We start from the raw sequence: 12759 nt of genomic DNA, 5'->3' as shown, positions 1-12759 counted from the left end.
AAGTGGAGTAGGTCATTTGACCGAACCACTCTAAAAATCGGCGTAATCTCTGGTTTGCTTTTTATTATTGTCATTTACATTACTACAAATCTTCTTACTGCTTTAGTTCCTTATTACTCTTGCTGCGCAACTTTAAGAATACGCCTTCAAGTTAAATTTCTCAAGTTTCATTCTTAACGTACGAAAGATTTTGTTAAAATCGAAGTTTTAATCCGCTGCACTAATTCACCCCCCCCTCTTAGTGCCGCTCCGATCCTAACACATACAAGAGCTTGTATGCGGATAAGGGAATGTTTGTGGCCATCCTAAGGTGACCGAAACTCAGCGCCATGGATGATTGATTATAGGATCTCGAGCTGAACATTTCTTCTAACCTATCTATTCTTTTAAGGTTCTTAAGGGATCATAAGAGGTTTCGAGGAGGTTAACCCTTTGTAAACAGACACATAAATATGTCACATGACTTCGACAAAACCAATTAAGTCAGTGACAAATGATATCAAAGCAGGACAAACACACTTAGAAACACTTTGCATGCAAACATGGATGATCACAAGGAGTTGTGATTGGCAAGAGTTGCCTACCATTACGGGCTTAGTGTAATTGATCGAGTCACTCGAGGTTACGTTAAGACATCAATTGGATCTCAATCCCCATTAGAGATTTGTCGGGGGTCTCCCCCATTCACATATCGGAGGGAGTTGTGTGATTCGTGAGAAAATAGTGGGAGTCATTATATTTATTTATTTATTTATTTATAAAATCTGAATGTTATTTATTTTTGTTACATCTTTATTTTCAGAAATATGTCATATTTAAATCACTTACGTGGCATATTTGATGTCAACCGTCTCACTAATCCAAATTAGATGTCAAACGTCTCATTAATCCAAATTACACTAATTGGCTTCGCAACCTGAGAATCATTCTCACGGCGAAAGAAATCACGTACATCCTTAATACAGTGATGCTTACATCCTTATATATATATATATATATATATATATATATATATATATATATATATATATATATATATATATATATATATATATATAATGATGAGATCACGATAATGAGACTGATTCACCATTAAACACAAATCCTAAATAATCTGGGTCATAGGTTTCCTGAGAGGGATATCTAGATAACCGGACAGGCCGGTGTATTGTATACCCATCCATATGATGGAGATAGATGGTCTCATAGTTGCTCGTATGGGGACATTAAGGATATAGTGCAAATGCTCATTGGAGAATAAGTTCACTGATTGATCCGATCACGGAATACTAGATGGTTGATGATGCCTTATTGTGATTTTGTAGTCTCAATAATGTATCTGATCCTTAGACTTGAGATACCAAGGATGTCCTGTATGATTACTCCACTTTTTAATACCGGACTAATAGGTTTGGAAGTTCCAAATCTAGTACAACCGGTTATTGAGAATGATAGCCAACCTTACGAGAGCTATTGAGTGTCGATAGAGGATCATTCGCTTTCGGTATCATGAGAGGAATATTCTGTGTGTTTTTGCTCAAACAAATCTTTAGCCAAGGTCATTCAGATTAAGAAAGAAAGAGTTCTCCGGGAGAATCCGATTAGAGCGAGACTCGAGGAGAAACCATATTGGTCTAACAACACCGTACCTGGTATATGATCTTTGGGATATTAGATGAATGATGGACTATTGGTACACGATAACCAAAGATAGATAGGTCTAAAGGATTAGATTCCCATGTATCGTTTGTGGACTACGACGTAATGACATAGTATGTCCGTAGTCGATGAGTCGAGTGAATTATTATGGAGATAATAATTCACTGAACTAGAAGGAGTTCTGATAGGTATGACTCACGGCCAGCTCGATATTGGGCCTAAATGGTCACATATATATGGTAGGTGTTGTGACAAGTAAATGTTCAGATATGATATATCCGCTAGAGCCCCTATCTTATTGGATATCCAATAAGCACATGAATTATTAGATCTCATGGATAAGATCCAATAAGAGCTAATAAAATATTATTAGGTAGAGGCTTACTAATCTAAGAAGCTTGGGTAATTGGATAGAGATCCAGTACCAATAGGATAAGATCCATTAAGGTTAACTAGGAGTATCTATAAATAGGAGGGAACTAAAGGCCCATTAGCTGGGGCTTCTTGGTTGCCACCTCTTATTCTCCTCTCCCCTTCTCCTCCTTAGATAGCAGGCGTGGATATTTGAGGAGTGTCATAGCATCCATGCTATGTGGATCATCGTTAAAGAGGATGACGCTTGACCTCCTTCATCATCTCCTTTAGATCTGTAGAGATTCAGGGATAAACGATCTCCCTAAGTAACATAATTATCTCACACGTGATTTTCTATGTCACATGTTTTGCATATCAATCTACACACACGACGACGAACATATATTAAGAAATTTATAATTTTTATTTTATGTTCTTCCGTTACACAAGTAATGTCACCCTTAAATTTCCCAACAGCTATCACCTTCGTCGTTGCTGTCGCTTGTTCGCACCACAAGTGTTGTCTATCACCTCCTCTTTTGTCACCCTATTCAATGTTGCCTTTGTGCAAAATTACTCGCGGGCAATAACTTTCTCCCTCTCCTTTGTCACTTGTGCAGCATAAATAGCATAAATAGAGTGGAGGCATGCATTAAGGGCGCTAACAACGACGATTGCACACTATCGGTGACGCTTCACATAGGCAACATGGAATCGTGGACCGTGAGGAAAGAGGAATAAAAGAAAATGGGGAAGGGAAAACAGAAAATAGATGATAAGCGATGTCACTCATGGGAGCACACCACAGTCCCGGGCGTTCCTTAAGCAGCCTATGGTCGCTGGGTCCTCTTTAAGCTTCCTTCCACCAGCCCACGTGAGTGGCCCAAAAAGCTATATGCATTCCCTTTTCCTTTGCCAAGGGTTCTACTAAAGTGTCTAGCCATGATCATCTTTGAAGAGCCACTATTCAGGTGCCACATAGGACATCACATGGCTGTTAGCTACTGCTAATGCAAATAAGACGCGTTTCACCTCCCTATTGGTTGGCGCTTGGTAGGACCCTTCCCAAAGGATGTTGGTGGAAAGAAAATCCCAATGCTACTGGGAAATTACAATGTCATTAGTTGGCATGAACACGTGAAGCTCCTACAGGTTTCATGACAGACATTAAAAAGGAGGTCATGGATGTTGATTTTCATCTCGAACACAAGTTAATACCACAAGAATCATACCATCCTAATTAATTCGAGTCATTATTCAGAACATGCAAGAAAATGAAAAAAAAAAATCTCAAAAATAAATTTTCATGATAATGAGAGTTGCAATGTGAAATCAAAAGCCAGAAACTAAGTTGCTTCGAATCAATAAAATCATGAAAGCAGTGATACAAGTCCTGTCATCATCATCATGGTGGCAAGTGGCATAGTGCTCTCATGTGCCCTGCAAGTTGGCCATGAATGCGAGATATTGACAGCCAAAAGTGCTTCCTTTGTAGTTTTGTGCCATTGACCCATAGGCGGAGGAGACAATGGTGCCACCACCATTGCTCCCCTCGCTGTCTTTGGCCCTCTAGTATGTCTCTTTCTCTCACAGACCCCTGGATTGGCTTGCCTTTTGCCCCCAATATTACTTCATCGACTTGGCATCTAATTCATGACAGGTACTTACCCTAAACATTATTTTTTTTTAGACTCTGTGATGAATGCCTCTTGTAGGTTCACATCACATCAGCCACTCCCAACTTGCACAAGGGAACACCCAGTCCTCTTGATGGTGCTTGGAGGAGCGTTCGCATGATGATCTCATACCTTTGTGGGATAATGGCACCAACATTTACTGTTTGAAAAGGCAAAATGAAAGAATATGCTTCATGTAGTTGACCCTACCTTTAACGATATATATAGCATGAATGCATCAACAATAATTGGATAGGATGGAAATATAATGTTATCTTTAAGAAAATAACAGAGCTAGATTACTATCAGCACCAGTAAGCTAGCTGACATCTTCTGAAAAGAATACTCTTTATTTTCTTAAATAAAAGAAAGAATATGCATCACATAGATGGCTTTAGATAGGCATGCTCATGTTCCTAGTTGACCCAATCTTTTAATCTAGGAATAAAAGACCATCTACACTGATAATATCTATTCACTGATCTATTGAAACTCTCAAAATTGCAAAGATTATCTGAAGTGCTATTGAATGGAAAAAAGAAAAGAAGATGAGCAACAAAATGAATGAAAAGATGCCTCTTTCACAAAGAACATCTGAGGCAAGTAGCACTAGGAAGTAAACACTTTCTAAAACACACATCATTCTCCAAAGGCTAAAAGGGGTTGTGCCATCAGATTCCTATCATTTAAATGACCGTCTTCTTTTACCTGGGTTAAAAGTCAAAAGGGCTTTTGTGGAACTTTACATGGCCCCAACTATTAGTATTATCTGGCAATGCTGCTTATATATGCACTCTCTCCTAAGAGCACTCTCTCCTGACCCTGGTGAGAAGCTAATCTCTTCTTGTAAACAGTCTAATATAATATGAAAATTTGTTTATTGAATCCTCAGAAAGAAAAGTTTACTTTTTTATCTTTCAAATTATTCAGGAAACACACATTTCTCCAAATCTTTTTTTTTTTAAGACTTCGAAAGTATCATCCAGAAAAGAGAGACTGATGTTTTCTTTTTCTGTTTGTGTCTTGCCAGCAAAAATCTAAACAAGTGATTTAACTGATGGAGCTAGAAAAGTTCTCATCATCGACTACCAACATACTAAAGCAGGCAGTCAAAATTTTTATGAACTTTCCATCTCCAACCAAGTCTCTGAGGAAAAAAAAGCTGCAGATCCATCAAATCAACCAGACTTCAGTTAGGCAGTTCATGATGATGATGATGCACATGCATGAACATTCTGCAGAAAGGACAAAGATGCATGTGGAGCCTATTGTCAGATGATCATCAGACTCACATGAACTCCACGAGACCCAATTGGTACAGTGCATCGAAATCTTTATGCAAGTAATAGGTACATGAGATCTTGGTTGTAATTATGAATTTACTTGATAACAAGAACAGAAGGGGGCAGGAAGTCGAAAATAGGGTATGCACTATCATACCACCACAAACAAATAGCTACTAGTGCATCCATGTGATGCTGTTACCTTTCTATTGATCAGCTTTCCTTTTCACTGGTAAGAGCACCCACCTTCACTGAGAATGAGCCAGAAACCAGGCTGCCACATCAGACCCACTAGTGTCCAAAGGGAGTCGAGCTTTAAATGGGCAAAAGGGCCAGCCAGCACTGCAGTAAGGATTCCTTATCACACCATGCTCTTGTATTGGCCACATTGTTGGAGGAGATACACATGGCTCAGAGGCTACTTGAGGGAGGCCGACCTGGGAGATCAATGATGGTGGCCTCATCAGATCTCGATCTCTCTCTCTCTCTCTCTCGGGGAGGGCAAACAAAACATTGAGGTGACAGCTCATATTTTGCTCACTTCCTTGCAGGATTATAAAGTCTGCTATTAAAACGTTTGCAATGTTCACACCATTGATTCACACCCTGACCAAGGGCAACAGCTACAGACAGAGAAAGGATCCCATGACAATTGAATTTTGTATGCAGCAATCCCCAATTAAATCAAAAGCTACCAAATCTGCTAATATTACTTGTGGGGAGCGGGTGGGGTTGGGGTTTATAAGGTGATCCTTTATCACTATCATTTTAAAGGCCCTTAAACATATCAATATCATCTGATTGTAAGACTACACACTTCAAATGTTTGCAATAAAATTATTCTTATTGAATCTTTCCTACTGCAGTTCATCTATCTTAACATTTTTCTCTTACTTTAACTTCCAGGTTCACATGGATTCAGCTTCAAGTCTAACAAAACATAGTTTTGGATATCTATCATAAACACTCAAACTAAAGCATGAATAAGGTAACTTCAAAGGCCAACTAATCACAATTCTTGATATGCTAATTGAAGACAAATTAAGACTCATGGAATAAATTGGATAAAGGGACAGCTCTCCTCTCTTAGAGATCACCTCGGGATCTTTCCCTCCATTTGTGCCAAGGATGGAACACGTTTAGGCTACGAGTGGGGCAAAGTCAGAGGGATATGTATATGACCCATACACACACTCATTCTCTCTTTCTTTCCATCATCTTTTTCCTTGGTGGAATTTTAATTGTGGTTGTGACCTACATGTCGTAACATGTGAAGATAACAATATCATAATAGATACCATCCCAACATTACGGAGTAATGAAAAGATCGCATCTATTTACGAAAATGCCGTCGGGCAACGGGCGAGGAAGACGGCGAATCAAGAATCTCAGCACACGAAAAACCAGATCAAAAACAAAGAAGAGAAGATAGATGAAATGTACAACGAATTACCACAACCAATTCTAAGGCCGGAAAGGCAGCGAAGACCAAGAGGAAGAAGAAGAGGACCTCCGATCACATAGGCTCCGCTGTCGCCGCACCGGCGGCGGAGAGGATCTCGGCGATGGCGCTCATGGCCCGCACCTGCATCTCGAGCGCCGCGATGTAGTCGGATGCCTCCTCCAGGAGAGTCAGCAAAGGCAGCTTCCGGCAGCCCGGGACCAGCCGGCCCAGAACCCTCGCCTTCCTCTCCAGGGTCGGTGGCTTGCTCTTCGGTGTCGTGTGGGAGGAGGAGGCGGCGGTTATGCTGCCGAGGGGCTTCCGCCGGCAGGCCCGCGCCCGGACCCAGAGCTTGAGCTTCCGGCCGGAGAGGATCGCACGGCTCCAGCGTGTCCGGCCGCGTCCAGCCACCGCCAGCGCTCGGTCCGCCGCCGCCCGGACGGCTCGGCTCCGCGAGTGGTCCGTCGCTGCCGCCGCGGAGGATCGGCGGACGCGGCGGATGGCCTCGATGAGCTTGGATGAGTAGGTCTTCTGCTCGCCCTCCGTCCTCCACTTGGCCACCGGTGGGTCTGCCCGGCGCTTCCGCTTCCTCTCCCCTCCTCCTTCGTTACCGGTAGCGGGATCCCCCTCCGCGTTCGAGATCGCCATCTCAAACCCCACAACCCACCTCCGACTCGCCTGCAACAAAAGCGATCAAATCAGTCAAAAGAAACCCCGCCGAAAAAACCAGATCACATCACCATATTCTCCACCAAAAAGTCAGATCCGCCCACATGATTCCAAGATCGAAAGGGCACCACGAAGGAAAAGGAAATCATCAACAGTCCGAGATCGTATCTGTGTTCTTACCTCGACAAGTCCGATCGAACAAAATGAGGAGGAGGAGGCTATAGAGGAGTGTGGAATCGATCGATGGGAATGGATTGGAGTGGAGCGGATGACGAGAATAACTGACGACAGGCCTCGGCTCGCACTATTAATACACCGAGGTTTCTAAATGCTTTTGCTTTGTTGACGATTTTGCCATCGGTCAGAGCGAACCAACTCAAGCGGTAGTAAATCTCGATGAGGACAAAACCGCGGCGGGAGAGCAAATGCAATGACGATCTTGCCATTTGGTTTCGACGGATGTGAAGATGGCGTCATCATATGATACCAAGGAAAAATTACAACAATAATTAAGAATCAGCTAATTCACGAAAAAAATATTCTCTTTTTTTCTTTTTTCTAGCAAGTGTCTCATTCTCAGAATTTTCTAATAGCACTTTTTTTATTTACCTAATACCGAAAATATCTTTAACTTAATTATCAGTCTTATACGCTTTTTTCTTTTTCTTTAAATCAATTTATAAGATAAATTGATCCAATTAATTATTTTTACACTGTATTATAATACTTTCAATGATATCAAAAAATATTATAACATAATACAAAAATACTGTAAAACACTGTATTTATACAAACTTTATAAAAATATAATATTTAAAAACTATGTTATGGTGGTTTCTTAATATTGTTGAAAGCATTGTGACATAATATATAAAGACAATAACTAGACAAATTCATATTATGAACCGATTTATAAGAAAAACAATAAATAATCGAGAATATTCTAAGTATTAGATAAAGGAGGAGGTTGTTAGGAAATTCCAAAATGGGATACTTCACCAAAAAAAAGATAATTTTTTTGAAAATTTTACCCATTAAAAACTACATAAAAAAGGAAAAACAAAAGTTTCTTTTGTTATTATTACTTTGCAATGATCAGCTAGTGATGGCAATGTAAAGAAATATCAAATCCTATGTGTGTGTCTCATGAGCACACACTTTCTTTTTATCCTCTTGCATGATCATGTTTCCTTTTGCCTCTCTCATTGCTTAGTTTCTTATATATTTCTCCTTTTTTTTTGCTTTTACATGCAGCAAGGAGAAAACAGTCATTCCAATCTTTGGCTTCTCAACCCTTTCCTTGAGTGAAGAGGATTCCTCGACATTGACCACATGGGCATCACAAGAACATATCTCAATTTCCCTGTACTTGGTTCAAGAGGGTGCATCCAATATGCCTAAAATAGCAGACTAGGCAACCTCTGAGGGACCAAGTCACATGATTAAGTAGGGAGTGACTCAATGGTCTTGTCTCACATTTTCTTTCTTTTCTCCCTGTAAATCTCATTTGTTGAAAGAGTGTTTTTTGCTCAAAGCTGTTTTAAGCACAATCCAAAACCTTGAAGTATATTTATTGTATAAGAGTACAAAGGAATAAAATCCAGTAGTCAATTAAATGAAAGTTTTGCCACTAAATGTCAAACATGATGATTCATGCAATTAACCTAGTAATTCTACAGTTCAAACCCAATGCTATCTGTAGGATGATATTGAGCAGATAATTTTTCATTTCTTCCTTTCTGCAGTATTTGTCACTGAATATTATCTGTAGGATAATATTGAGAAGATAAATTACTATGGGACACATGGACTCCCAAATCACAGAAGAAATCCACTCAACAAGTACCATAATGGTTTAATCAGGTTGCATGTCAGGTTCTCACTGAATCAAAATAGAGAATATTCTGTGAGATGACCTTACCTTGATATGAGAAATAGTCCCTACGATGTACCCGTCAGAGTTTCCAACAGTATAAAAAGGACTTCTAGATCAGACTCTACCCTCTCTAAAGAAAACTTTAATCTTATATGTTCACTTCTTCTTTTACTCATCTCAAGATGAGCTCTAACTTAAAGCATCAAATGAGCTTAGAAGTACCAGGCATGTTCCCAAAGCATCTTGATTCTTATAGGGTTCAAGAAGATCCATCTCGAAACTATCAGTTCAAGACCACCACAATCTAACCTCAATGTAGCCCTAGATGTGATTGCCATAACATCTCAATTAAACCTTAAATACAAGAAGCAACAAAGTATAAATGCCTCAAAGTCTCTAAAACCAGTGGAGTAGTTTCATAGTACTTTCCACCTTGAGAACGGTAAGAGGAAATGATTCCAATCTAAAGCATTTAGTTCTTTTTAGGATCACCTTATGTTGCAACTTGATGTCACAATTTATACAAGGAAAGAACAAAAAATGCTTTGGGAATCAAATGTGGTTGGCATCTTATCATCAATAAAAGCCAAGCATGAGCACTACCATGGAGCCTACCAATGTCCAATCTCAAACTCTATCAGATCATCGGATAAGTGACGAGTCCTATCTTTTGTTTGTCGCTCATATATATTTGAGTCATTGTTACAGATAAAAGAAAATATTTGTATCTTTGGATCATGGAATCCAGCTGACAAACACTGTTTGATTCTGTACAATATCCATTTAGCAGGGTTTGGTTCCTAACAACCAACTTTAAATAAGAACCAAAATCAACATATGGTACAGCCACGCTCCAATACTAAACTTCAGTTTGCATCAAGCACAATGAACACAACTTGAAAATTCAGTAGTTTCATACCAAATGATTGTCTTATCTAAACTTTTAGGTACATCCTCATGTCAACTTTGTTTCAATAAATGAATGATTTAGCTAGGGATTAGGAGGTAAGGAGTTCATACATACACTAAGCAACCTTCACTTACAATTATTACCGAATTAACAGGTTGAGAATGGGTACAATACAAGTGTTCCTAAATGGTCAATGTCCACATAAAAATGATCAAATAAGGATCAGTGGCAGACAGCAAAATCGATATAGGACATGGAACTGATATTTGAGGCATAAGGTCATATAGAGACCTACCTACTCAAAATCATAGCATTTGTTTCATTGCACAAACACATCATGATGTGTTATCACCATGACCATAAATCTAGCATTCTGTGCATCACATATTAATTAGAGAAGAAACAGGGCACAAAATTCTTGACATTTACCATAATGTTTTTCCTTGGAAAAGAATTAACGACTATTCTCAATTCAAAATTTTGTAATTGATAAGGACATGAAATTTACTACTATATACAGCCCAAATCCTAATTGCTGAGTGTTGATTGTGACGTACCTGAGGAACCATTGGCATCATAGTATAAAAAAGGTTCAGTAACTCCCCCAGTAGTTTTTGGCTTTTCTTCATGGAATGAGGTATCAAGGGCTACGTATTGTTGAAGGCAATCCGCATCTTCCTTGCTGTAGTAAAGCTGCAAAACAATCCGCATCATTCTTTCTGTGGTAAAGCTGCAAAACCGAAGATCACCATTTAATCACTCAAGTGTCCCACATTATTCATTTACTTATCTAAGGAATATATGGCTTGTGTTGATGGCATCATGAGCATTTGAGCATAAGTGTAGTAGTTCAAACACAATAAAGTTAATAGACTAATTATCTCGAATTATCGGATTGTGACAATTGGTATCAGAGCCCCTAATATTGAAGCATGGTCTATTGTGGACGAGACACAAGGCACTCCAATACATGAAGGTCAAGCCCTTAAGTGGCAGAAAATATAGTATAGACATGTATGACAAAAGTAATTATCATAATATCACCATAATGAAGGATTAACTATCACGAAAATCCACCATTCTTTTGAATCCAAAGGTTTTTATTCCTAGGATGGGCATCGTACACATACTCCAATAACCACATGACAGCACTTGAGGTATGTTACAAAAATGCCACTACTTCTACGATTTGATGACACATTATTTTAGGCCATAATGTAATTGCAACTTGAAAGCCGTCACCACATTTAGGCCATAATGTAAGTGAAAGCCATCATTGACTGTGATCTCTATGCCTGAAAACTTTAATTAATTTGATTTTTCTTAGTAAATGAAAACATAAATTCAATGGTGATAGGTGATGGATGACATGGCAAACATCTCACCGTCATGTGGGCGACAAGTGGCTGACACATCGACCGTCTAGGTCCCAAGTCGGCCACATGTGGTGGACAGATGATAGACGGACCGAGTAGTACGTCATCACCACGTAGCCAACACGTCGACCACCCGATTCTACGTAGACACATGATCGAGTGATGCGTCTCTAGCCTAAGTTAAGTCAATTAAGGCACGCGACAGGATTGGTGAATACCACGCCATTACTTGAATTCAGCCTGAGAATGTCACATGTTCCCCCATGATTGTCAATGATCCCAAACATAATGGTATTCGAGACCACCTATAAAAGGGACCTAGGTGCGTACTTGAGAGACTGAACAATTCCCCTCATTAGTGTTGTCTGACGAGTTCAACCGGTCCGAACCCAAACATAACTTAACTGTCGGAGATGCACTAGTCGAGAATGCCCCCAACTTATTTTTGCAAGTTCAACGCTTCGCAAACAGTGATATGAACTGAGACTGACTCGGAAAGGACCTTGGTTGGATCCAAATCCCTATTTTAACTTGGACAACTAGAATCTCCACTAACAAATGGTTTTATACAAAGAAGTACCTGAAAGTTAATTCTTCCCATAACATATGAAGTAGAATTTCTCCCAAAATAAAGAGATGCACATCCATCTGAACTTGTCTCTGCATTTAGAGGATTGACACTAATTGCGCACTTGTAGGGATGGTTTCCACATCAAATTTGCTATGAGCTTCCTGCATAGCAAATAATGGTAAACCAGTTGAAGAATCATGTACTAATCCTACATTATAAATACTACCTTATGCCAGCAAACACATCCATTTCTAACTCGATGAAAGATGGCATCATGTTCTTCAGTCTGTACCTAATTCAAACAGGTAATAAAGTGAAAAGGATGAAGTTTTCTTGCAAAGTGTAGCTAACTGGAGCAGAAAGAAGTCATGCATAAGAATGGTAACAAAGCAGATGATGTTAATAGGGGACAAAATGCACAGAACAAGAATCAAAAAGGGGAAAACGATTGCCTCATAAAATAGATCTAACAAGAGTATTTAAAAAGAAAAAGGATGCAAAAAATTAAACAAAAGAGAATCGAATAAGCAGACATAACTCTTTCATTATAGTTCTCAGAGTGCCCCAGGATAAAGGGTGTTAGTAAATAGTAGTTATATTCATGATCATGTAGGCACGTATTATTCGGCATTGTAATGTCTTTCACCTTCTAGAGAACCAAGCGTCCATTTGCTGTCCTGAGGGAGTTGACATCAAGAATATGCATGCATATATTTATGGAAAGAAAGAAGAGATGAATAAGCTTAACTATACACATATAGCTTATAAGACTAACCTGTCATCCAAGGTAACAAGCCTTCATGTTTGCTTGTTCAGTTAGCAGTTCTGTAGAGTTACCATCAAAAGAGCTAGTTTCTTGAGTTACTGGCATCTTCTCCTCTGCAACCAAATTTCCCAATTAGAATCCAATGAGCAGGGTAACATAAGATATATAGTCCGTATTG

The 12759-nt window shown here is 39.3% G+C and overlaps 1 protein-coding gene across 4 annotated transcripts; it reads right to left on the bottom strand.

Annotated features, from left to right (window-relative positions):
- Nucleotides 1-6383: 6383 nt before the first annotated feature.
- On the bottom strand, nt 6384-12730 carry LOC135626474 (transcription factor bHLH149-like). 4 transcript variants are annotated; one of them, XM_065131796.1, is made up of 5 exons: nt 12591-12728; nt 12042-12107; nt 11825-11976; nt 10426-10598; nt 6384-7091 (listed from the first exon to the last, which is right to left on the bottom strand). In XM_065131796.1, exons 4-5 carry the CDS (start codon nt 10495-10497, stop codon nt 6489-6491), a joined length of 675 nt encoding a protein of 224 aa, XP_064987868.1. In that variant the 5' UTR covers nt 10498-10598; nt 11825-11976; nt 12042-12107; nt 12591-12728; the 3' UTR covers nt 6384-6488. The 4 variants fall into 4 exon arrangements, with proteins under 4 accessions (XP_064987868.1, XP_064987869.1, XP_064987870.1 ...); XM_065131797.1 differs by having other exon boundaries at nt 10426-10561; XM_065131798.1 differs by lacking the exons at nt 11825-11976; nt 12042-12107 and having other exon boundaries at nt 12591-12730.
- Nucleotides 12731-12759: the final 29 nt, after the last annotated feature.

The sequence above is a fragment of the Musa acuminata genome, chromosome BXJ2-11, assembly GCF_036884655.1.
Source record: "Musa acuminata AAA Group cultivar baxijiao chromosome BXJ2-11, Cavendish_Baxijiao_AAA, whole genome shotgun sequence".
NCBI classification, from domain to species: domain Eukaryota; kingdom Viridiplantae; phylum Streptophyta; class Magnoliopsida; order Zingiberales; family Musaceae; genus Musa; species Musa acuminata.
This window is presented reverse-complemented; position numbering and strand designations above follow the sequence as displayed.

What these genes read in the sequence shown, in the direction of transcription:
- LOC135626474 (XM_065131798.1), bottom strand. Translation starts at nt 10,497, where the DNA reads ATGAAGAAAAGCCAAAAACTACTGGGGGAGTTACTGAACCTTTTTTAT. An exon ending in TGATGCCAATGGTTCCTCAG is followed by an intron (nt 7,092 to 10,425) that starts GTACGTCACAAT and finishes CTTTTGTTGCAG; the next exon opens with GCGAGTCGGAGGTGGGTTGT.